This window comes from Pongo pygmaeus, chromosome 1 (genome assembly GCF_028885625.2).
Source record: "Pongo pygmaeus isolate AG05252 chromosome 1, NHGRI_mPonPyg2-v2.0_pri, whole genome shotgun sequence".
In the NCBI taxonomy this organism is placed as follows: Eukaryota; Metazoa; Chordata; class Mammalia; order Primates; family Hominidae; genus Pongo; species Pongo pygmaeus.
Genome location: NC_072373.2, coordinates 201,818,499 through 201,845,471, shown reverse-complemented (window position 1 = coordinate 201,845,471; position 26,973 = coordinate 201,818,499). Strand labels below are relative to the sequence as shown.

The following is a 26,973-nucleotide window of genomic DNA, read 5'->3' as shown; positions in this document are numbered from 1 at the left end:
TGTTAACTGGTAGTTAAAATTTTTAGCCTACTACATGTTTGCTTAATGATATAAAATTGGTCCCAAGCATTTCTCTTAGAATTAAAATTAATTTAAAATTTAGAATGTGTAACAAGTCACATCTTATTTTGCAGTTTGTAAGGCTACCTTGCTAAAATTGAGGAGCGTAGGCAGAGACAATAACGTTTTTGTTAAACTTTAATAATACCATGTAATGGCTTGGTCAGGAAGAATATATAATGCTGAGAGCAATGGATTGGTATCCTTCGGTTTACCTGAAACCTTCATTTATTGATTTGATGGGATTCTACCTGAGAAGTTTTAATAATAGCAAAGTCTTTAGGTCATTTGGGGGATCATATTATTTTTTATAGAAAAATAATATTAATGTCACCTATATTTGTTTTAGTTCATGCTTTTATTGGTAAGATTATTATAGGTAAAAGCATATACAGCATGTTTTGTGAAATGTCTTTATTACTGACTTGGCAATGTCATGGATATGTAGCCTGCTCAGGAAGAACTCAGAGAAGATCCAGATTTTGAAATTAAGGAAGGAGAAGGACTTGAAGAGTGCTCCAAAATAGAAGTAAAAGAAGAAAGCCCTGAATCAAAAGCAGAAAGAGAATTAAAAGCTTCCCAAAAACCAATCAGAAAACACAGGAACATGCACTGCAAGGTTTCTTTGTTGGATGACACAGTTTATGAATGTGTTGTAGAGGTGAGTATGTTTTCATTTCCAACAATCAGAACTCTTACAGGTTGTTTCATCTAGAGTTGGGTAAGTGGAGATTTTGCCCTCGATAAGACTCACTCTAGTGATTATTTCTTTTTTCTTTTTTTTTTTTTTTGAGATAGAGTTTTGCTCTGTCACCCAGGCTGGAGTGCAGTGGCACGATCTTGGCTCACTGTAGCCCCCAACTCCCATGTTCAAGTGATTCTCCTGTCAGCCTCCCAAGTAGCTGGGATTACAGCCATGTGCCACCATGCCGGGCTAATTTTTTGTATTTTTACTGGAGACAGGTTTCACCATATTGGCCAGGCTGGTCTTGAACTCCTGGCCTCAAGTGATCTGCCCACCTCGGCCTCCCAAATTGCTGGGATTACAGGCATGAGCCACTGCGCCCGGCCTCTAATGATTATTTCTGTGGATGGAAGTATTAATGGTGATTTTCTGGAGGTGGGATTATGGGAAGATGATGAGTAAGTCTTTAAGTCCAGTAAATGCCATTTCTTAAAATTTTCTGTTTTCTGAAAGAATAAGTGATTGAATCAGGATTGAAGAAAAATATCAGAGTTATTCAGCTACTCTTTTTGCTCCTTCAGGGCAACTTGACATTCTTTTTTTTTTTTTTTTTGAGACGGAGTCTCGCTCTGTCGTGCAGGCTGGAGTGCAGTGGTGCAATCTCGGCTCACTGCAAGCTCCGTCTCCCGGGTTCACCCCATTCTCCTGCCTCAGCCTCCAGAGTAGCTGAGACTACAGGCGCCCGCCACCACACCTGGCTAATTTTTTGTGTTTTTAGTAGAGATGGGGTTTCACCGTGTTAGCCAGGCTGGTCTCGATCTCCTGACCTCGTGATCCACCTGCCTTGGCCTCCTAAAGTGCTGGGATTACAGGCTTGAGCCACCACGCCCAGCCAGAGCAAGTTGAAATTTAAAAAAATCTACTAACTGTATATTTTTCAAACTAGAACAGTAGTTGTTTATTATGATATGCTTGATATATAAGCAATTGTAATTGTTACTAGTAACAACTTTTATTGACAAAGTGTATAATTCACATATGTGTGCAACAAATTATTTCATTTATTTGTTTATTTATTTATTTGAGACAGGGTCTTGCTCTGTTGCCCAGGTTAAGTGCAGTGGCACAGTGACAGCTCACTGCAGCCTCAACCTCCTGGGCTCGGGTGATCCTCCCACCTCAGCCTCCTAAGTAGCTGGGACTACAGACACATACCATCATGCCTGGCTAATTTTTTTTATTTTTTGTAGAGAGAGGTTCTCACCATGTTGCCCAGGTTACTCTTGAGCTCCCGGGCTCAAGCGATCTGCCCGCCTCAGCCTCGCAAAGTGCTAAGATTATAGGCATGAGCCACTGCACCCAGCCTTATTTCTTAATCACGTTATTTATGTGCAAATGTAAATATGTTCAATCACAAATCATCTAAAATATTATGCTATATTTACTAATAGGTATTCTCTAAGTTTAAAAAGGAAATCAAGAAAGATGTAATTGTACTTTGAAACAGGTACTATACACCTAACTAGAGACTTAGGGTCTGCTTTTTCTGCTTCTTGCACTAACTAATTTAGAGATGGGGAAAGCGATTTTACACCTATTCTTCCCATTCAGACCAAGATCCAGATATGGATCTCTTATATATGAAGCCCTTGGGGACAGATGTGTTATAGAATTCAGAATATATTGAGGCTGGGCACAGTGGCTAACGCCTGTAATCCCAGCACTTTGGGAGGCCGAGGCAGGTGGATCACGAGGTCAAGAAATCGAGACCATACTGACCAACACGGTGAAACCCCGTCTCTATTAAAAATACCAAAATTAGCTGGGTGTGGTGGCACCCACCTGTAGTCCCAGCTGCTTGGGAGGCTGAGGCAGGAGAATCGCTTGAACCCAGGAGGTGGAGGTTGCAGTGAGCCAAGATCGCGCCACTGCACTCCAGCCTGGCGACAGAGCGAGACTCCGTCTCAAAACAAAACAAAACAAAAATAAAAACAAAAACTAGAATTCAGAATGTTGTGGAGTTTAGCAAGGGAATAAGTACATATTCTGCATATTTTATAATACACCCAGCAGTGTCTGTAGCAGCACCCACATGATCAAACATAGTATTTCTACGGTAAAATATATGAAGATTCATTCTGAGATGGATAAATGAAGATTATAAATAGTCTCTTCACAGTTCAAGTCAAAATTTGCCATTTGGATTTTAGAATTATGAATAAGGGATTAGGGAAAATACATGAAGCATTTTCAAACCATCTTCTGTCATTTAGAATGAAAACATGGGAGAAAAAAAGAAGAAAATGATTTGATATGGATGAGTTAAGACTGACAATGAATGAACATTTATGTGAATTATTAATAGTCATTAAAAATAACTCATCTCATTGAGAGGAGGAGACGTCATATATGTTTGCCCAAAAAATGATTCTAATTTTTTGAAGTATTTTCATATATATTTCTCAAGAGACATTCACATATTTGATTATTTTTAAACAATTCCAATAAAGAGGTAGGATGAGTGTAAATATTCTTATCATTTCACAGCTGAGCAAACTAATGTTCAGAAAAGTTAATTGAATCTACTCAGCTTGTTTAGCTCGTAAATGGAGGAGCCAGGACTTTCTGACTAAATCTCAGTCTTTAAGTTAGGGTATTTTCTTCCTATAAATAGGAGTAAAAGAACCCAAATTTGGGAATGGTTTGACTCTCTAGGTTAAGAAACGTTAAGAAAATGATTCCTAGCACCACTGAAGGAGCCACTCCAACGGGTAGTGTCTGTTGGCTATCTAGAATTTTACTTTATTCATTTTTCTGAAAGAGATTGTAGGGAGTTGAGGCATAGCTCATTTTCTTTGGGACATTTGGTCTGAAAGTGATAGAGTCTAATGATTTCCACAGCCACAATTAAATGTCACTCTGGACAGTTGATTCAGTAATTTAAGTGGTCACGGTAACTGACAGTTGCTCATAGCATGCTACAGGATATATTGCACCAAAAATAAAGAATGTGATGTGTGGGATGGAGATGGGGAATATGAGATGGAAGGAAGGTAGAATTTTGCTTTGAATTGTAACACAATTTCCAAACTAGTATATGTGTATTACATATGTAAACTGACAAATTGAAGAACAGGAATTTTATAAATCATATTTTCTGCTTAAACTATGTCTGAAAGTTTGTTGGTAACCAAAGATGAAAGAAGAAATCGGAAAGTGACATTTTATTTTATTTCATGATGGATGTAGAAATAAGAAGAAACCTCAGGCCAGGTGCGGTGGCTCATACCTGTAATCCCAGCACGTTGGAAGGCTGAGGCGAGGGAATCACTTGAGCCTGGGAGTTCAAAACCAGCCCGGGCAACATAATGAGACTCTCTCTACAAAAAATTTTAAAAATTAGTCAGGCATGGTGGTGCACATCTGTAGTCCTAGCTACTCTGGAGGCTGAGGTGGGAAGATCACTTGAGCCCAGGAGGTTGAGGCTGCAGTGAGCTATGATCAGGCCACTGCACTCCAGCCTGGGCAACACAGTGAATCCTCATCTCTTTTGGGAAAAAAATAAAAGAAGAAACCTCAACTCAATTAAGACACGTATGTCTTTGCAGAAACATGCTAAGGGACAAGATTTGCTTAAGCGAGTATGTGAGCATCTCAATCTTTTGGAAGAAGACTATTTTGGTCTAGCCATTTGGGATAACGCAACCTCTAAGGTGAGGAGACTGCTTGCAATTTAAGAAGCTGACAAAAAATTTGTTTTAATTCTTTTGTTGTTAAGAATGTATCTATACCTGCTTCTCTAAGCCAGTGTTCTTCAAGTTATTCCTGTCTACTCTTATTTCTTAGATTTTCCTGCTATTTTTCTTCTAGAATTAACATTTTAAAGGAAAGACCATTGCTGGTGTGTTCTTTCATCATTGAAATAAAGTATATGTTGTATGTTTTTAAAAGTCAAGGAAAGTAAAGAGGTATGATGCACTGATTAGCAAGTACTGTAGATGTCAATAACTTAATATATTATGCAATTGGTATTGTATCTAATGCATAGGAGGTTTATAACAAATATTTGTTGAATGGATGATCTGTTATTAATATTATGACATAATTAAATATAATTATGATATATAATTATAATTTGAAAGCAACATTATGAAACAGAATAAAATCCCAATATTATTGAAACAGTCATAACGATGAATCTGATATTTCCTCCAACCTAAAAGGAAACCAGTTGTTAACTTTTGAAAGAAGTAAAAGAATGGACTTGCAGGAGGGAAGAAAGGTTAAAAGTCAGGTATTTACCTCAGAACATTTGAATTATTTCCTGGGCCAATTAATTGAAAATTGCAAATATTTAACATAAATCTAATGATGAAAGCTTTAGTCCAGTTTAACAAGTATTTGCAGGTGCTGTACTAGATGATATGGATGCAGCTGTGAATAAGGTCCCTGCCCTCTGGAACTTCCAGTTTATTATGAAGATAACATTAATTACTGGTTTGATGAATGCTATACAAAAGGAAATACAGGTTGTCAGGGGAGAGTATGGCCCGGGAAGTCTCCTCTGGGGAGGTGATGCCTTAGCTGAGAGAGACCTGAAGGATAAAATGAGCAAGTGAGGTGGAGAGAGAATGGCTTGTGTAAGACCTGGAGTTGAGAGACTAACATTTCAGGAACTGAAAGCCATCTAGCCTGGCTGAACATAGGATATGAGGAATAGAGTAACAGATGAATCTGAAGAGGTATACCACCAGGTTGGGGGGGTGGGTGTAAAGTGGGAGATCTTGGAGAGAGTCTTGTAGACACTGAATTTAAGCCATTTAAGTTCATCCTTTCTCCAAGATGATTTCAGTTTATTAAGAAAAGTTGAAGGGCAGCAGCCTTTAACATCTGCAAATTGTAGATTAGGTCGTGTGAGTTAGATAATGCAAACTAGAAGACATGGAATTATCCTTTGCCTAAACAAAATGTATTTGTAGAATATACCTAGTAGTTTACAAAAATTTGTTCCTTCTATGAATGACTGCTAACTCAAACAGAACTGTGTTTGAGCACTAGGTTAATATTATTCTTTAAAGACTTAACCTTTACTTTGTCTCCCTTAGGGCTCAAACTAGCTTGTACTGGTAAATATAGCTAATATTTGAGTACTGTACATTTCAATATCACGAAGAGAGTAAATCTCAAATGTTCTCATCACAAGGTCAAATATTTGAGGTGATGGATAGTTTGATTCATTTGATTTAATCATTTCACATTGTATTAAAAAATCATAACATCACTTTCTGCCCCATAAATATATACAACTATAATTTTTCAATGAATAATTTTAAAAAGTCTAGCCTTAATTGAAACCCCTATTTCCCATTAGTAAGGGAATGTTGAAGTTAATTTAAAAACCAAACAATGCCCTCAAAACTACAGTGAAAAACTTTCTACAACTGTGAGCTAGAAAATTCTCCCATGAATTGGTGGGGCACAGTGGCTCACGCCTGTAATCCCAGCACTTTGGGAGGCCGAGGCGGGTAGATCACGAGGTCAGGAGATCAAGACCATCCTGGCTAACACGGTGAAACCCTGTCTCTACTAAAAAAAAAATTAGCTGGGCATGGTGGCAGGCACCTGTAGTACCATCTACTTGGGAGGCTGAGGCAGGAGAATGGTGTGAGCCCAGGAGGAGGAGCTTGCAGTGAGCCGAGATCGTGCTACTGCGCTCCAGCCTGGGCAACAGAGTGAGACTACATCTCAAAAAAAAAAAAGAAAAAAGAAAATTCTCCCATGAATCAATGGAAATACTCTGAAAAGTGTTTTATGTAAGCTCAGTGAGATAATTTTGATTCCCAGAAATTGAATAGTTACATTGTGGGGAAAAAAACAACCCAGATTGATTTGAGAATAATTAAGAATCCTTTAATTTGGCATGTAAAGTCACCAACTACCCACGTGTTTAATATGGCTGGAAATATTTTTTTCTGTGATCTAAGCATACTTACATTTCTAGAAGCTGGCTCATCTAAAGCCATTCAGCAGAAGAAATAATTTCCGCTTACAGTTGAGCTTCTAGGGCCCATGTTGGGACAAAAATTTTCAGTTACACTGAAAACTTTTCACCATTGTTGGGATTTATATTCTGTCCTGTCACCAAGTTTATTTTCTTTATAGTGGTTTTCACTTTTTTTTTTTGAGACAGAGTCTAACTCTGTTGCCTATGCTAGAGTGCAGTGGTGCGATCTTGGCTCACTGTAGTCTCTGCTTTCCAGGCTCAATCGATCCTCCTACCTCAGTCTTCCAAGTAGCTGGGACCACAGGCACGCACCACCATGCTTGGCCAATTTTTAAATTTTTATATTTTGTAGAGACAGGGCCTCACTATGTTGCTCAGGCTGGTCTTGAACTCCTGGGCTCAAGCAATCCTCCTGCCTCAGCCTCCCAAAGTGCTAAATTACAGGCATGACCCACTATGCCTTGCCACTATTGTAATTAGTTTTTGTTTGTTTGAGATGGAGCTTCACTCTTGTCACCCAGTATGGAGTGCAATGGTGTGATCTCTGCTCACTGCAATCTCCGCCTCCTGGGCTCAAGCAATTTTCCTGCCTCAGCCTCCCAAGTAGCTGGGATTACAGGCATGCATCACCATACCTGGCTAATTTTTTGTATTTTTAGTAGAGATGGGGTTTCACCATATTGGCCAGGCTGGTCTCGAACTCCTGACCTCAGGCGATTCACCTACCTTGGCCTCCCAAAGTGCTGGGATTACAGGCGTGAGTCACTGCACCCAACCGTAATTAGTTTTTAATGAGCAAATGTTAAATTGCTTTATTTATGTTCACTTATATATTTATGTGTGAAGTGTTGTTAAAAGTGCTTAATATAAAAGCTTAATAACAAAGTACAAACCTGGCTGTGTAAGAAAAGGGCATTATTGTCCCTGTAAGTATTTTTGGAAAAGAAAAATTGGTACCTCTGAATCATAATCTGGCTTCAACTTCCCTGATAGTTTATAAGAGCCCCTACTGGGGAAGTCAGTGGGCAAGTGAATCCTGGGAAAAATTGGCCTTATCATAGTCAGGGCATCGGCAGGTCTGTATGGACCAGGTTCTTATAGGACCTCCAGCGGGAACATTGTCAAAGGGAATGGGCTACTCTATATTTTATGCTTTTAAGTTTATCATGGTCAACCTCCAGCTCAGAAGTAAGTCAAAACAGAGTGGTTTTTTTTAAAATTTTTATTTTTAATTAAAACGAGAGTCCTTAGCTGATCTAAGAAGCAGAGCATGGAAGGGAAAGTAGGAACTTCATTAGCACATGGCCCAGGTAAATCTTGTACAAAAATGAATCTGGGGAAGATTCACCTTAGGATTGTCAAGTGAAAGGGTCAATACAGTAGCAAAAACACCTTAGTGATGGCAGGCCTTCCTTAATATGCTGTCTTTTGGCTGGGTGTGGTGGCTTATGCCTATAATCCCAGCACTTTGGGAGGCTGAACTGGGTGGATCACCTGAGTTCGTAACCAGCCTGGCCAACATTGTGAAACCACATCTCTACTGAAAATACAAAAATTAGCCAGGCATGGTGGCACATGCCTGTAATCCCAGCTACGTGGGAGGCTGAGGCATGAGAATCGCTTGAACCCAAGAGGCAGAGGTTGCAGGGAGCCGAGGTCATGCCATTGCACTCCAGCTTGGGAAACAGAGTGAGATCCCGTCTCAAAAAAAAAAATAATGCTGTCTCTTAAGTCACAGTTTTCTAGTCTGGATGGGTATCATGGTCTGTTTTGTACACAGCTGTCCCCGGTATCTCCCATCACTATCATCCTGGGGATGTGCTTTGCCTCTTTCCTGTGATGTTTCTCCTGTTTCCTTTATCCTTGCTTTTCTTTGTGTTTTGATAGTGCTACTCCTCAGAAATGGTACATGGGATGTAATCGTTTTTTGAGACATTACATGTCTGAAAAGATGGCTTTATTCTGCCTTCATATTTGATTTTGAATTTTGTTGGGTGTAGGATTTTAGGCTTGAAATTATTTGCCTTCAGAATTTTGAAGGCATTGCTTCATTGTCTTCTAGTTTCCAGTGTTGCTCTTGAAAAGGCCAGAGCTATTTTGATTTTTGATCTTTTGTATGACTTTTGTTCCTCTCCCTCCTCCTTTACACAATCAAGCGAGTATGATCTTTTTTTTCTTGTCCTTATGAAGTTGAGAGTTCACAATTATATATCTTGGTGTGGGTTGATTTTCATCTATTGTTCTGGGCCCACGTCTATTTTTTACCAGACTGATTTCCTAAAGAATGTTATTTAGCATATTGCCTGGCCTGAATGTGGTATGCATTCAACAGATGTTTATTGAAAGAGTGAGACATATTGTTACACTTGAGAGAATAGCTTTGCCACATACTAGTTGCAAGTTAGATAAGTTACTTGTCCTTCTGTTTTCTCATTGGTAAAATGGGAATGATAATGAGACAATCTATATGAAAGCATGTAGAATCATGCCTGACATGTAGTAAGCATTCAATAAAAATAAGGTATTATCATTATTATTATGATAGTATTATTGGCTGGGCATGGTAGCTCATACCTGTAATCCCAGCACTTTGGGATGTAGAGGCAGGCGGATCACTTGAGCCCAGGAGTTTGAGACTAGTGAAACCCTGTCTCTACCAAAAATGAAAAAATAGTAACTGAGTGTGGTGGCACATACCTCTAGTCCCAGCTACTCGGTAGGTTGAGGTGGGAGGATAACCTGAGCCTGGGAAGTCGAGGCTGCGGTGAGCCATGAGTACACCACCGCACTTGCCTGGGTGATAGGGATAAGACCCTACCTCAAAAAAAAAAAAAAAAAAAAAAAGATAGTATTATTGTTTTAAAATGAAATTACCAATTAATCAAGGCGTTGGCTTTAAAAGATTTGTGTGTCATAATCTAGAGATGCATTCTGGAGCATCCTTCGGGTTGAATATTCTACCTGTTCTTTTCTTAGGTAGGGTGTACAAAAGAACAGTGTATCTTTTACTTAAAATTGATTGTATTTAGCAAGACTATATGGCTTTATTTTAACTATTGGAAAAAGATAAAATCACAAGAAATTTAGTTAAAGATCTAATTGGCTTTTATTTGTGATTCGTGTATTAGGCAGCCTTCATTCTACAAAATAGAATGAGGGCTCCCAATAAGCAATGGCAGAACAGTGGGTTTTGTAAGGTAGGAATAAGGAAACCAAGTAATAGGAAAAAGCTGATTAGTTTACATCACGTTACTTTTCTTCTAAATGCTAAAACAGAGAGGACTTTCTTGTTAAACTGACTCAGGTATACTGGAATCTCCTGTTTTCAGGAAAAACTGGTCTGTTTAGCATCTACCCACTTCCTTTAGGTTTCAGTTTGATTATGTGGTATTTAGTATGAGTGACTCCGTTTTGGTTTGGCCTGATCTGTTGGAGCCAGTGAAGAAGCTTAGACCAAAACAATGGCCTTCCATAATTTTTGTTTAACACTATCATTCCATGTATATGTACTGTCAATAAGCCAAATTTCTAGATAAGACCTTTTCTAGAAGTACACAGATATTTGTGAAATGATTGAATCCGTAAAGTTCATAGTAAATCATGGTCATCTAAGTTTTCTGCCATTCTGAAAATACAGAAGGTAATAGAGCTATACAGGCTTTGGGGGCTCATCCCCCCATTTTATAGATGAGGAAACTGAAGCACGTAAAGGCAGAGTGACATCCTCTAGTTGCACAGTCAGTTTACTCCCGTAGCTCCTTGCCTGCTGCCCCTTCCTAAGTTATTTTCTTCTTTAGCTTTTTACTCCTTTCCTTGATTTTTACATTTCATCTGTAGTTTTTTTGTTTCCTCTACAGAATTAGTTTATGTTGTAGGAAAAAAATGTGAGCCATAATACAACGAAAGACAACTGTTTTCTCTTCTTTCCATTCTCTGGTGTCTTCTTTTTGTATATGTAAAGATTTGTCCTTTGTATATGTAACTTCTGTCATTAAGAGCTTTGTGCTTTGTTTGTAGACAATTGAGTACATTTAGCAGGGAGGAAAGTTTTCCCTCATATGGAGTGGCTTGCTTGTTCACTTTTCCTACTGACTGCATGATAATGGGCCTATTGCTAGGGTCTGGCAAGAGAAGTGGAAAAGAGGTAAGAAGCAAACTTCTTTTTCTTTCAGGCTGGAGTGCAGTGGTGCCATCTTAGTTCACTGCAACCTCCACCTCCCAGGTTCCAGCGATTCTCACGCCTCAGCCTCCCAAGTAGCTGGGATTACAGGCGCCCACCACCACAGCCAGCTAATTTTTGTATTTTTAGTAGAGACAGAGTTTCACCATGTTGGTCAGGCTGGTCTTTAACTCCTGGCCTCAGGTGATCCACCTGCCTTGCCTCGCAAAGTGCTGGAATTACAGGCATGAGCCACTGCGCCCAGCCCAGAAGCAAACTTCTATAGCTCTGTGAGAGATTTGTTACCACTGTGAATCAAAATTGTCAGTTAAATAGCTGCTTCCTATATTTTTTTCCTGCTTAGAATTATTTATTAATGAATCAAGGATTTTTTCCTTGGGAGAAAAGTCAGTTACATTAATTCCACCTCCCTCCAAATTTCATCTCTAAGCAGAAAACTTGTGCTCTTCTGGTAAATAATGAGAATTTTAAATTAGGACTACATGCAATTCAATGGTATATAGTCATTGTCTTTTTCCATCCATTTTCTGTGTGGATGAATTTTCTTACCTTTAGAGTCAGACAATCAGTCTGAAAAGATCATCAGTCAAACAGAAGTCTTTTGCTCACCTTCACAGGCAAAGAGCAAACACCAATGGAGTGACTATTAAATAAAGAGTATGAGTAATTTAGTTCATAGTTATCTGAAAGGATTGATTCTCCTTGATTCATGACTGGCCTTGAAGGCAAGTGGCAGTCATGGTTGTATATTGTCTGGCAAATTAGAAAGACAAAGGGAAATTTTGTAAATATACTTGCAGAATAGGGAGGCTGCATTTGTTATCTTGTCTTTTGCTACAGAGATTTGGGTCAACACCTCTAATGAATTTAAATGTAGTTTTTTGGGGTTTTGTTTTTTATTTTTTGTGTTTTAACTTAGTACTTAAAGAATGAGACCTAGAATTACCTGTGCTCTAGAGTTTCTATAACATAACTTGGAGCAGTGATTTGAAGTCAACATCCTAACAGCATAAATAACGGTTGTTCCTTGAGTTAAGACAGATAGACTTCTGGAGCTGTAGAAAAGTCTTTTACCTCAAAAGGACAAGGATTTGTATAAATCTCTTATGTGTATGCATGGGGGTTTTAGGACCTCCATATAAGGGTAGCTGATGACTAACTCAGGGAATGGAGTTCTTTTTTTTAAAACATTATGACCTAAGGTTGTAAATGCTGCCGAAGATATGAAAGGTGTTAGTCCATTCTTGCACTGCTATAAAGAAATATCTATAAAGAAAAGAGATTTAATTGGCTCATGGTTCTGTAGGCTGTATAGGAAGCATGGTGGCATCAGCTTCTGGGGAGGCCTCAGGAACCTTAGAATCATGGCAGAAGACTATGGGGAAGCTGGCACGTCTTACATGGCCAGAGCAGGAGGAAGAGGGGGTGGGATGCTACATACTTTGAAACAACCAGATCTTGTGAGAACTCTTATCATGAGAACAACACCAAAGGGGGAAATCTACCCCCATGATCTAGTCATCTCCCACCAGGCCCCACCTCCAACGCTAGGGGGTACAATTTGACATGAGATTTGGGTGGGGATACACATCCAAACTATATCTGCTCCTATTCATTTTACCTCTTTAAATGCCATTTCTGTAGTTGAAACTTTATTAATCTATCCTGGTTTACTTCAGTAGCATCATTCATCTATTCTTTTTTCATTTATTCATAAACATTTATTGTTCAGGTAGTATCTGCCTTGTGCTGGGCAGAGCTATAAAAGACAGTCTCTTTCCTCATGGAGCTCCCAGACTGACTAGGCAATAGCAGTAAGATGGACACCCACATGGATGGGGAGTCAGAAGGGGTTTTCTGGAGAAGATAATAACAGATATGAATTATAAGAGACAGTCAGGAATCTTCCAGATGAAGAAGTAGGGAGAGAGTATTCCAAGTAGAAGAAACCACTTGTGAGAAGGTGTTTTGAAAGAAGAACCCATAGGAGACGGGTAATACTTTAGCCAAATGAATGAAGATCTATATCAGGATATTGCTGCTCTTCATCTCTATATTATTTGGAAAGTTGTTTTTTAAGCCAGAGAAGGAATATAATTCTTTTTAATGCACAAGCTTAAATTCTGCTTAAAGTGTTAATATATTTAATTCTCAAGATGTGATTGATAAAATGGACTCTTCAAAAAGAATCCATACCACTGAATATTCAAATAGAACTAGATTATCCAGAATTGCTATTTTAGGGGACATCTGAAGATCCTGCTTTTTTCCTCTAGCTCTAACCCTTTCTTCCACGCTGTAACCATACTCTTTGAGAAATTGGTTTGCATATATTATTCTCTATTGCCTTACTGCATATTAGCTTAACATAACACAAGAAAGGTGTAAATCATACATATACATCCTAAAGAATTTTTTTTTTTTTTTTTTTTTTTGAGACGGAGTCTCGCTCTGTCGCCTAGGCTGGAGTGCAGTGGCTTGATCTTGGCTCACTGCAAGCTCCGCCTCCCGGGTTCACGCCATTCTCCTGCCTCAGCCTCCTGAGTAGCTGGTACTACAGGCGCCAGCCACCCTGCCCGTCTAATTTTTTTGAGTTTTTAGTAGAGATGGTTTTTCACTGTGTTAGCCAGGATGGTCTCGATCTCCTGACCTCATGATCCGCCCGCCTGGGCCTCCCAGAGTGCTGGGATTACAGGTGTGAGCCACTGCGCCCGGCCAAAGAATTTTTTAAAAGTGAACACATCTGTGTAAACGCCCCCAAGATAAGAAAAATGAACATTATCAGAACTCTAAAATCCCCTATTGTGTCCCTTCCAGTCACTACCTCCAACCCCTTATCAGTTGTTACTCCTCCCCACTCCCCATCAAAAGTAACTTCTTCCTCCAGCCTGGGCGACATAGTGAAACCCTGTCCCTACAAATACAAAAAAATTAGCCAGGTGTGGTGGTGAGCACCTGTAGTCCCAGCTACTCAGGAGGCAGAGGTGGGAGGATTGCTTGAGCCGGAGAGGTAGAGGTTGCAGTCAGCCGAGATTGTGCCACTGCACTCCAGCCTGGGTAACAGGCTGGTACAATCTTGACTTACTGCATCCTCCACCTCCCTGGCTCAAGTGATCCTCCTGCTTCAGCCTCCCGGCCTCGTTACTGTATAATATTTCATTGCTTGACTACACCACATTTTATGTACTCTACTATTGATAGACATTTGGCTTGTTTACAGTTTGGGGCTTTTATGAAAGCTTCTGCTAGGAATATTCTTGTAGGTGCCTTTTGGTATACATCTCACCGTAAACATTTCTGTTGGACATGTTCCTAGGTGTGAGACTGACGGATTTTAGAGAAGGCATATGTTCAGCTTTAGTGATACTATCAAACAGTTTTCTGTAGTGGTTTTACCAGTTTACACTCTCACAAGTAATGAGCGAAAGTTTCAGCTGTGCCATGTCCTCATCTGCACTTGATATAACTCATTGCATTTTGATTTCTGCCCTTATTGCTCTGCTGAAACTGTTCTTACCAAGATAAATCTGACATGTTTTATCCTCATGTTACTTGTCTGTTTTGCAGTATTGATGATCTTAATTACTCCCTCCTTGAAACTTCCTATTCCTTTAGATACTGTGATACCAGCCTTTCCTGTCTTTCTCCCACCACCGTAGTCTCTTCTCCTCAATTTACTTCTCAGCTCTTTGTTCTCTCTCCATCCCTTAAATGCAAGTGTTCCCCAAGTGTCCCCCTTTATTTTCACTCTAATACATACTCCTTGGGTGATTTTTAAATCTTCTTTAATGGGTTCATCTACCACCTACATGAGGAAGGTGCCCAAATGTATATCTGGTCCAAATTTCTTTTCTGAGTGCCAGACCTGCTTATACAGCTTTCTATGAAATATTCCACTTGGATTTCCAAAGATACTTTAAACATATACCTATTTAAATATTTTACAATTTATTCATTCAATTGTTGATGTACATGTAAGTTGTTTCTTGTTGCTATTTTTTTCTCCTTTATAACATGTGTTCCTTTTCCTGTATTTCCTGTTTTAGTGAATAGTGCCACATCCACCCAGTTGCCCAAGCCAGCAACTTGAGAATTATTCTTTACCACTATACCTTACCAACCCTCATCATGAGCCCATCCTTCCCCTACATCCCATTTGCTTAGTCACAAATCCTAATAGCTTTAACTCCTAATTTTTTTTTCCTCTGTCCCATAGACTTTATCCCATCAGACCCTTTTGATCAATATCAGTACCATTTATTGAATACTGGCTGTGTGCTTTTAGTATACATCAAATAATTTAACCCACAATAACTCTGTGAGGATGGTAGTTTTATCCCAATTATACATATGAGAAAATTGAGGCTCAGAAACACTGTCTTATATAAGGTTACACAGCTGCTAAATGGTAGAGAGGGTGAGGCAGGATTGGAATTCAAGACTGTCTGACTTCAAAGCCTGTACCCTTAACCATTATATTCTGCTGGACCACAGTTATCATTCTCAACAACAGTGTCTTTTCTGGTCCCCCTGGCTATAGTCATGCTTTCTCTAATTGATGTCGCTCCTTTATTTTAAATCCTTCAGTGGCTCCTGCTTGCTAAGAACTTGATAAAGTCTAAGTTCTTAGCATGGAATACTCTCCCTCCGTGTCTGGTCCTTACTGTTCTTTTCAGTTTTACATCTCTCCTCTTTGCCTCTGTGCTCCAGCTATGCTGAACCACATGCAGCAACTCAGGTGTATTGCAGTCACTTTTATACTTTTGTGCCTTTCTAATTATTTCGTTTTCTTCTTTGCCTGGCTAACTCATTTGTCTTTCAAGACTCCATTTAGATACCCCAGACATTCTTTTAAGAAGCATTTCCTAACAGACTTCTAAACCATTTTGGTGCATGTCCTCTGTGCTCTCAGAATACCCTATACTCTATCATAGCACTAGCACATATTTTTTATCATTGTAATTATCACACCTCCTCGAACAAACTGATTGTTCTCTTTTTGCCTCCTGATTAGAATCACAGCTCCCTAAGGACCAGTGCTAGTTTTTAATCCTTCTTTTTTTTTTTTTTTTTTTTTTGTAACCACAGTGCCTAGCACATGGAAGCATTCCTCAAATATTTGTTGGCTAACTAAAATGCTGGGAATTAAACAATTTAAACTGAGCATAAAAGTACCTGTTCTTGTACACATTGATTTGTATTATCTCCAGAAGATTTTGTTTTTGATTTTGATTTGGAGGTGTAGGTAATTGAAGCAATAACAATTTATTCTACATGGTAGCTTATACCCTGGAGTCTTTATATGATTGACACAAAACTGGGTTTGCCTTCCCTATGTCAAGTTAGTAGAAATTCTAGCACGGACTCAGAATGGCTCATAGAATCCCTGGAAGGAACTTGGCAGCTTCAGCTTACCTAGGGAGATTCTCTTAAAATAATGGAAAACATGAGTCTTCTATGGTAAGAAATATCTACTCCAAAGTGGTAAAAAGTGGTAGTAGTTCTGGATTGCGTGGTATAAACCAAAGTTCTCAGAGGTTTCATGAAACTCAGTTGGTGCTTTTAAAGTCTTCCTTTGCCTTTGAAAATACAGCAACTTTTTAAAAATTTTCTTTAGTCTAAATGAAAGACTAAGGAGAAAACACCCAGGTCACCCCTTTCTGACAGGGCTTAAACAAGTATGTGCTTATTTTTATACCTTAGAACAATTTAATAATATGTGGCATTTATTATATATATTAATTTTCTGGTTTAATTGTGGTGGGAGTATAAAAGAAAACTAGTCCCCATTCTTACATTTATTGTCTGTTGTAATGATTATATAATAGTCAAAGTAGTATATAATCAATTTTAAAAATATGGTGTTCAAGCCCATTCCTTCAATAGGGCAAATGGAATAGTCACCATATGCTTTGCCCTTGTTGGTAGAGGGTGAGGAGGGGACACCTTACTCCTTTTTTCTAAATACCACTGTCTCTGGGTGCGGTGGCTGACACCTGTAATCTCAGAACTTTGGGAGGCCGAGGTGAGCAGATCACCTGAGGCCAGGAGTTCGAGACCAGCCTGGCCAACATGGTGAAACCCCATCTCTACTAAAAATACAAAAAAATTAGCCAGGCATGGTGGTGGTCGCCTATAATCCCAGCTACTCGGGAGGCTGGGGCAGGAGAATCGCTTGAACCCGGGAGGCGGAGGTTGCAGAGAACCAAGATTGCGTCACTAAACTCCAGCCTGGGCCACAGAGCGAGACCCTGTCTAAATAAATAAATAAAATGCCACTGAAATTCAATTTTAAATCTTTTGGACAAGGGAAGGGGAGGGATTAGGAAGAGGCAAGAGAGGGGCTCCTGAGGTGCTAGTAACGTTATAATTCTTATATGTTCACTTTGATATTTTATTGATCTTTATACTTATGTTTTATGTACTTTTTGACACGTATCTTATATTCCATTAAAATGTTTTAAACATTCTAGAAATTTAGAAATTTCTGTCTTTAAACATTTCTCAAAGGGACCTATGAAAGATGTTAATGGTGAGGTTCTTTTCCAGTGCCCTTATTTTGCATGGTCTACCATGGGTTGAGGAGCCCTAGCCTAGTGGTGTACAGATTCTAAGTGGAGTGAGAGAACAGTGAAGGACAAGATTGGCGTGGGCAAGAGTAGTTCAGGAAAACAAAATATTTATTCATTCAGTAAACGTTAACTGGGCACAAGCCATGTACTGAATACTGTGCTGATATAGACAACTTTGGCCAGGCACAGTGGCTCATGCCTATAATCCCAGCACTTTGGGAGGCTGAGCTGGGCGGATCACCTGAGGTCAGGAGTTGGAGACCAGCCTGACCAACATGGTGAAACCCCATCTCTACTAAAAATACAAAAATTAGCCGGGCGTGGTGGCGGGCGCCTGTAATCCCAGCTGCTTGGGAGGCTGAGTCAGGAGAATTGCTTGAACCCGAGAGGCGGAGGTTGCAGTGAGCTGAGATTGTGCCAATGCACTCTAGCCAGGGCAACAGAGTGAGACTCCTCAAAAAAAAAGAAAAAACTTGAAGGAGACTAAACGTCAGGGTTGGAGGGGAAAATAAAATGTGGATGCTGTCAACTAATTCTGGTTGTAGCTATCTACTAGTCTTTATAGAATAATATAAATAACCAATGCTTACTTAGCATTTGCTGTTTACTAATATATTTACATGTATTAACTCATTTTATCTTCACAGTAACACTATGAAGTAGGCACTACTACCAATATCTCATTTTATAGATGAGGAAACTGAGGTACAGATTTCCTAAAGTCACTCAGCCAGGAAGTAGTGGAGCTAATATTCACCCCAAATGTCAGGGTCCCTTTTTGTCTGCTCAAAATCACTATGCTTTGTGAAATTAATGCAAAGACTATCAAAGGAAATGCAGGTTGATCTGGAGGCACTATTTGAAGATAGTCAGTGATCTTGCTTCCAGTACTCTGTTGTTTATGTGTTTTGGAGCTCTGTGTTAATGCCTTTTCTCCTTTTTACAGACATGGCTGGATTCCGCCAAAGAAATAAAAAAGCAGGTTCGTGGTAAGTGGATATAGCTCTTTTTATAGTTCTTTCTTTCTTTTAGTAGGTCAGAGGATTTCCAACCATTTCTGGCTGTGAGTCAGTCACTTTAGAATCCTGACTACTGCAGATTGCTTTGAAATAGAGATAAAGCCTTCTCCTGGAAGGAGGAGATTCCATAATAGAAAAATATAGCAGAGGTGGATACTATTGAGATGTAGGTCAGATTTTGTTGATTTTTTTTTTTTTTACAACTGGGCAAAGTTGGGGAATATAGGAAGAGTTGAGAGTAACAGAAGGTGGAAAAGAACAAAGATGAGAAAAGAAAAAGGATATGGGAGTCAGTTCTCAAAATGGTAGTGACTGAAACCGCAGTTGCCTACTAGGAGTTTGCTGCCGTATCCTATTCCTTTGAAACTGTTCTGAACTATTGCATTATAAATTTTATGTTTTCCTCTTTATGGTTGTTTTCATCCCTTTTAACAGTCCTCTTCCAAACTGCAGTATAAAGGACTGTGGAAGAAAAAAAGAATGGAAGGACAAGAATTGCTTGCCTCTGACCCTTCTGACATTGTGGCTTTGCTCCTAGCTCTACCTCTAATGCATAGTCCCACTTTACACCCTGATCAGACTGGTGTCCTGGGATAAATATTTCTGGGTTGAAAAAAGTACAGATTAGTATTTTGCAGTCCCAGGCCCAGTGGCTAATTAAGACTACCTGTCCTTTTAGTTTAGTTTTAAAGAAACTTCCAGGAAATGCAATAGTTGTTATTTATCATGATTAGTAAGTTTTAACACTCACCTGAAAACAAACTTTACTTTTCATTTGTTTCTTAGAAGAAAACACTTTTGTTATGGTGAAATGTTTTTCTTTAGACCCTGTTTGTAATTGTTTAGTTTTCTTAATGGAAGAAACAAAATACTCTTTTGGACTGATAACTCTCTGTATTTGCGTTCTACCTATAAAAGCTTGTTTTAAAATGCAAGTCAGAGCAAACAAGTATTCAGAATATTTGAGACACCACAAGAAAAATATAACTCCTTGCTCCTTTCAATGAAAATACTTTTAATATGAAATATTAGGAACATATGATTATCTAAGAAGATTCTTTAAGAGAAAAAGTTAACAGAGTTTATGATGAGTAAAAAAGAATATCTAGTAGATTATCTTCCTGGGTATTTAAAAAAAATCTTGCTAAGAAAAGGAACCTTAATATTTTTCAGTTAAAAAAAATTACACCATCCTGGCCAACATGGTGAAACCCCGTCTCTACTAAAAATACAAAAATTAGCTGGGTGTGGTGGCGCATGCCTGTAATCCCAGCTGGGCAGGAGGCTGAGGCAGGAGAATTGCTTGAATCAGGGAGTTGGAGGTTGCAGTGAGCCGAGATCGTGCCACTGCACTCCAGCCTGGCGACAGAGCAAGACTCCATCTCAAAAAAAAAAAAAAAAATTACAGGATAATAAAAATGTTTTCTTCAACATGGGGGAAAAATACAAAACAAAACAAGAAAAACACCATGTCCCTTACAAAAACTTTAATAGAGAATCAAACTGTAAACTTTTTTTTAAGCCAAAGGGAAGAGTGACATTTATTGCAAAGGTGGAGTTTTTTAAATTTTTTATTTTGTTTTTTTGTTTGTTTATTTGTTTGTTTCGAGACGGAGTTTCACTCTTGTTGCCCAGGCTGGAGTACAATGGTGTGATTTCAGCTCACTGCAACCTCCACCTCCCAGGTTCAAATGATTCTCCTGCCTCAGCCTCCCAAGTAGCTGGGATTACAGGCATGTGCCACCATACCTGGCTAATTTTGTATTATTTTTAGTAGAGACAGGGTTTCGCCATGTTGGCCAGGATGGTTTGGAACCCCTGACCTCGGGTGATCCACCCCCCCTTGGCCTCCCAAAGTGTTGGGATTACAGGCATGAGCCACTGCGCCCAGTCCTTAAGTTTTTTTTTTTTTTTTTTTTTTTTTTTTTTTTTTTTTATCACGCAAGTAATATATACCCATTGTAAGAAATTTAAACATTATAGGAAATTATCATGAAGAATGTAAGAGTCCTCTAAATCCTGTCCTCTGGATATAATCACTGTTAAACTTATATAATCTGCAATTTTTTTTCTAGGCATATATAAATTTTGCATTTTAAAAATACAAGTATATGGCCAGTCGCAGTGGCTCACGCCTGTAATCCCAGCACTTTGGGAGGCCGAGGCAGGTGGATCACCTGAGGTCAGGAGTTCGAGAGCAGCCTGGCCAACATGGCGAAACCCCGTCTATACTTAAAATACAAAAATTAGCTGGGCATGGTGGCAGGCGCCTGTAATCCCAGCTACTGGGGAGGCTGAGGCAGGAGAATCGTTTGAACCTGGGAGGTGGAGGTTGCAGTGAGCTGAGATCATGCCATTGCACTCCAACCTGGGGTACAAGAGCAAGACTTCGTCTGAAAAAAATAAAATAAATAAATAAAAATTACAAGTATGTTATACATAGTTTTTAAATTTAATTTTTAAAATAGATGTTATAAATATGTGGTATAAAATAAAAAGATACATATGAGTATAGTACGAGGTAAATCTCCCTTCTCTCCTTGTCCTAGTCATGCAGTTTTCGTTCCTGGAAGCAACCATGGTAACGTGTTCTTTCCAGAGACGGTCTGAGTGTAATAATATATGATATATATTTTAAATATGTATATATATTTTTAGAGATGGGGCTTCACTCTGCCACCCAGGCTGGAGTGGAGTGGCACAATCCTAGCTCATTGCAGCCTTGAACTCCTGAACTCGGGAGAGCCTCCCTTCTCAGTCTTCAAAGTGCTGGGATTACAGGTGTAACCCACCACGCCTGGCTGATCTGAATGTATATAGACACACACACATGAACGTGTGTTTTAATATAAATATGCAACCAATCTTTTTTGTTTAACATAATTTGGAGTGCTATCCATATCAATATATATACATTTATTTCATCTCTTAATTTTAGGCCAGGCACGATGGCTTATGCCTGTAATCCCAGCACTTTGGGACACTGAGGTGGGAGTATCGCATGAGCCCAGGAGTTTGAGACCAGCCTGGGCAACATAGGGAGACCCCGTCTCTACAAAAAATCTGAAAATTAGCTGAGTGTTGTGTACATGCCTGTAGACCCAGCATTTCTCAGAGTATCTCTGTCATTAAGTGAGGCATGACAGGCATGAGCCACTGTGCCCAGCCTTGTTTATGTAGTTCTAATCCTTTATAAATCAAACGATTATATTAAGTCAGGCAAAAAAATGAAATCCTCTAGCGCAAATCCTTAAGTGATATCTAAGCAACTTTCTTCTTTTTAAAAAATTGCTTTATCCACCAAGCATGAAAATATTTAAAGATGTATTAATATAAAAAGAGAAATGTAGGCTGGGCATGGTGGCTCATGCCTATAATCCCAGCACTTTGGGAGGCCGAGGCAGGTGGATCGCCTGAGGTCGGGAGTTTGAGACCAGCCTGAACAACATGGAGAAACCCCATCTCTACTAAAAATACAAAATTAGCCGGGTGTGGTGGTGCATGTCTATTATCCCAGCTCCTCAGGAGGCTGAGACAGAAGAATCGCTTGAACCTGGGAGGTGGAGGTTGTGGTGAGCAGAGATCACGCTACCGCACTCCAGCCTGGGCAACGAGAGTGAGACTCCGTCTTAAAGAAAAAAAAAAAAAAGAAAAAGAAAAAGAGAAATGTTTGAATATTTTGAGGTACTTCCAACAATTAGAAACTTAGGTATAAACGTAAAATTCTTTTGTGTTTATTTTTATAGGTGTCCCTTGGAATTTTACATTTAATGTAAAGTTTTATCCACCTGACCCAGCACAGTTAACAGAAGACATAACAAGGTAAATAAGTAATAGTTAAATATGTAATTTATCATATAGTAATGTGTATGATGAGATAGTAATTCTTACCACCATAAGCTCTGCTAATTCCCTATTCAGAACTGAAGAAAAATAATGATATTAAGTAGCCTAAGATTGAAAGTTTCTGGTCACTTCAAGGCAGGCACACAAATAAGTGAATCTAAAAGCCTTAAGTATCTGTGACCTGTATCACAAGTATCAGGAAATTGGCAGGGGAACTGGCCTTGCTTATCATGGATATTATGCCAAGCTGTGGGCAGGGCTTCTACCAGCACCCTCCAAAGGGCAAGACACAAATATAGTGGTAAAATGACTCTACTGTTTTTTTTTTTGTTTGTTTTTTGGGGTCTCTTTTCATACTCCTTTCCCACCATGTTCCTTCTTTTTGTTGTTGTTTTTTGTTTTTTTGAGACGGAGTCTTGCTCTTGTCGCCCAGTCTGGAGTGCAATGGCGCGATCCTGGCTCACTGCAACCTCAGCCTCCTGGGTTCGAGTGATTCTTTTGCCTCAGCCTCCCGAGTAGCTGGGATTACAGATGTGCGCCACCACGCCCTGCTAATTTTTTTTTTTTTTTTTGTATTTTTAGTAGAGGCAGGTTTTCGCCATGTTGGCCAGGCTGGTCTCGAACTCCTAACCTCAGGTGATCCGCTCGCCTCGGCCTCCCAAAGTGCTGGTATTACAGGCTTGAGCCACTGCACCCTGCCCCACCATCTTCCTTCTTATAGGTATCAAAAAAGCTGAAAGCCTAAGTGTTATTATTATTTCTTCCTATCTCCCTTTAAAAATGTTTGATGAAGTACTTGATCCCCTGAACTGAATCTTCCTTGGAGCCCACCTAATTTATGAAATCTTGTACTCTTTAAAAACAGCCTACTGATGTCTTTTCAGAAAATGGCTTTTATTGGATTCTATAAAAATATTAACTAAAAAAGAAAATGGAAAATCAATATATTATAAAGTACTACTGTGCATATTTATATTCATGACATCTTGCATAGGGTCTTATCCATAGGAGATGCTTGTCAAATGTTTCTTAAATTAAACTGTTGGTTGTTGAGTAACTGCTTTCTATTTCTGATTTTGCTGCCAACTATCTTATTCCAGGCAGATTTACAGTCTTTAGGCCTAGATAGTTTCCATATCTCTCAAATAAGAGAATAGACTAACCTCTTTAAAAATCTGATTATTAAGTTCTATACAAAGTCAATGCCATTTTTTCTTATTATTTGTCGTCTAGTCATCCTCAGTACATTCTTGAAGTTGAGATGCCGGATTTCTGCCTTAAAAAATTCCTTTGGTTATTTCTTTTTCACAGTAATATTTGTCTTTTGGAGTTGCTACTTAATCGTCTTTTTTCATCTAGGCTTATGTATAAAACAAAACACATTTCTAAAAATCTTTGCTAATTATTTACATTTTAGAGGAGTTTAAAATTTTTGTGCCTTGTTTGGCATTGTTCTGACATTTTTTAAAAAATGTACGTTGTGACTAATTATAGCAAAATGTTATTTAATATCTTATAATAGAAGCAAATATATGATTCTAATTAATTTAGGAATTGTCAATTTAATAATACTTTCCTGTTTGGTAAAACAGTCTGAATTGGTCAACTCAGTCAATTAGAACACGTGGTAAGGAAGTCAGGGCCATAGGTGCGAACGTTACACTGATGGAGAGAAAAGTGTCAACGTGGTAAGGCACTCAGTTGGTTTGTTGGACCCAACTGTTTTAACTGCAAACTGTGCAGTTCCCAACAGTTTAGCACACAGATGGGATTAGTCTTACAAGGTGGCTAATAGTATGTAGAAGGCTGCATGCGACTTAACTCATCTTGGAGAGAAAATACACCAGAATATTTATATCCTAGTGAAAATGTCAGTAATGTCATCTTTGTATATGAAGGACTATATCTACACACTTGGCATAGCAATGTGATAGAAAAGAAAGGGCCTGGTTTTGGAGCCAGTCTTTATTACTACCTCACACCGAGCACGCTAAGCTTCTGAGCTGCTTCCTCATCTATAATCTGGCAATGATAGTCACCTCACAAGTTTGTGTGTGTGTGTGTGTGTGTGTGTATGTGTGAAGATTAGGTGAGATAATTTATATATCTGTGGTACTTAGTATACTTAAAAAAAAATAGTAGTTTCATTACTTCCTTTAGACTTTTCCAGCCTTTCCTCTTTCTAAACATGTGTCCAATATAGTTACAGTATTTTTTTAAGTTTTAATATGTAAAAATTTCAAACACACAGAAATAATAGTGCAATGAACTACCATATACCAACTACCTAGATTGAAGTTATTAATATTATCTCATATTTACTTAATTGCTTTCTTTTCTTCTGTCTCCTTATTTTTTCTCTCTCTCCCTTTCTCTTTCTCCCCTTTTCTCCTTTTTCTCTCTCTATATTTTGTTGTTGTTGTTGCTGACATAACATTTTTTCTCTTTTGGCTGTAGATATTATTTATGTCTTCAGCTTCGGCAGGACATAGTTGCAGGACGTCTGCCCTGTTCCTTTGCAACCTTAGCATTATTAGGTTCTTACACCATCCAGTCTGAACTGGGAGACTACGACCCAGAACTCCATGGCGTGGATTATGTTAGTGATTTTAAACTGGCCCCGAATCAGACCAAGGAACTTGAAGAGAAGGTCATGGAACTGCATAAGTCATACAGGTGAATATGTCTCCAGGGTTTGTTCGGTGTTTGTTTTGGCAATTAGTTTAAACACTTAACATGGTATTGGTTCAGTGTTTGCCTAAGAGGGATCATGGTGCCATAGAGAGTCAGTTTCCTCCACTGTTTGACTTTGGGCAGGTTACTTAACCTCTCTTAATCTGAGCTTTCTCATCAGAGTAATAGGCATTGCATTGCAGGGTGAAAACTAAATGAGGTAATGTATGTAAAGCACTTAGCACAGTGGCTGGCTCAGTGCTCAGCAAATGGTAGCTATTATTATTTTTGTTTCCTTACCTTTTATTTTTTATTAGATTTAAAGCTCATTATGCTGCATTAGGTACCTTGAGATCCTTAGAGCAGGGGTTTTTAATTTGAGATCTTTATACATGGATAGATTTCAGAGGGCCCGTGAAACTCTTGGAAGTATTTTTAAAAGTCTTTATTAAATTTACTGACTATACTGCTTTTATACATGAAAATGATTGGTAATGTTGGGAGTTATCAAGTGATCAAGAGCAAGAGTTTACAGTCAGTCTGAGCTGGGTTGAAATCTTGACCTTGGTTCCAACCTTGTGACCTTAGGTCTTTCAATTATAACGTCTCTGAGCCTCAGGTTTCTTATATTTCTAATGGAGATTATCACCTCAGAGAAACTAGGGGGACTGCTAGGTTTAGAAAAGGTATTGTGGGCTGACCGCGATGGCTCGCATCTGAAATCCTAGCAGTTTGGGAGGCCGAGGCAGGAGGATAACTTGAACCCAAGTGTTTGGGACCAGCCTGGGCAACATAGCAAGACCTCGTCTCTACAAATAATTTAAAAATTAGCCAGGCATGATGGAGCACACCTGTGGCAAGTAGCTGAGGTGGAAGGATAGTCTGGGAGGTCAAGGCTGCCACGAGCTGAGATCACACCATTGAAAGGTGATGTGTGTAAAATACTGAATACAATGTCACAATGTCTTTCAAGTGGTAAAAAAATTCAGTAAATATTAGCTAATATTAAAATGCCAGAATAATTTGTGTTTCTTCCTCCACATACATTCATTGTTACTTGAGTGACTTGCTATAGCTTAGTTCTATAAACTGCCTTAGCATATTAATGTGAAAGTCTGACCTTGGCCTTGAATTAGTACCCTAAGTTACGTTAGCATGAGTTAGGTTGCAGAGCTCCAAAGGATCACACTGCTCAAAGAGAAATCCAAAGAGTGGTGTCAGTAGGCTTGCCATGATAGTAAAAAATATTCTTTCCAGCCATTGAGCCATCTTGTTCTCCTTGGGGTAGTTGGAATAGGATTGCATGGATTGGGATGCTTCAAATGAGAGAGCTGTAACTTAAGGTGTCTGAATTCTAGGTGCGTTATTGCTCCTGTAGGTTCAGGTACCTCAGTCATGAGGACCATACTAAGGACTTTAAAATCTACAACCTACATAGCAGTAGTCTTATAAGAGTTACCCATCTCTCTTGGGGTCACACTATTTCCAAAGAGAACTGCACGTTTGCTTTTTAAGTTTGGACTTATTCCAGTACCAATGTCTGGAATCACTAAATACACCACTTTCAACTTGTTGATGATTATAACTTAAGCATGTTACATTGTCTTTGAATTCATTTTTATTGTTTTTATTTTTTATTTTTATTTTTGAGACGGAATCTTGGTCTGTTGGCAAGGCTGGAGTGCAGTGGCGCAATCTTGGCTCACTGCAACCTCCACTTCCCGGGTTCAAGCAATTCTCTGCCTCAGCCTCCTGAGTAGCTGAGATTACAGGCGCCCACCAACACGCCTGGCTAATTTTTTGTATTTTTAGTAGAGACAGGGTTTCACCATCTTGGCTAGGCTGGTCTTGAACTTCTGACCTCACGATCCACCTGCCTCGGCCTCCCAAAGTGCTGGGATTACAGCACTTTTATTTATATTCTGGTTATGATT

General features: G+C 39.0%; 1 protein-coding gene across 50 annotated transcripts in view; it reads left to right on the top strand.

Annotated features, from left to right (window-relative positions):
* The window catches only part of EPB41 (erythrocyte membrane protein band 4.1), a 233,095-nt gene that overhangs the window by 106,049 nt on the left and 100,073 nt on the right, over nucleotides 1-26,973 (top strand). For 47 of the 50 annotated variants that reach the window (XM_054497819.2, XM_063667043.1, XM_063667033.1 and 44 more), the window contains exons 3-7: nucleotides 509-721; nucleotides 4,354-4,458; nucleotides 18,448-18,490; nucleotides 22,267-22,342; nucleotides 24,824-25,042. In XM_054497819.2, the coding sequence (XP_054353794.1) occupies nucleotides 668-721; nucleotides 4,354-4,458; nucleotides 18,448-18,490; nucleotides 22,267-22,342; nucleotides 24,824-25,042 (497 nt within the window). In that variant the 5' untranslated portion in view covers nucleotides 509-667. The remainder of the gene's footprint in view (nucleotides 1-508; nucleotides 722-4,353; nucleotides 4,459-18,447; nucleotides 18,491-22,266; nucleotides 22,343-24,823; nucleotides 25,043-26,973) is intronic. The other 3 variants (XM_063667048.1, XM_063667050.1, XM_063666930.1) reach the window with 1 other exon arrangement.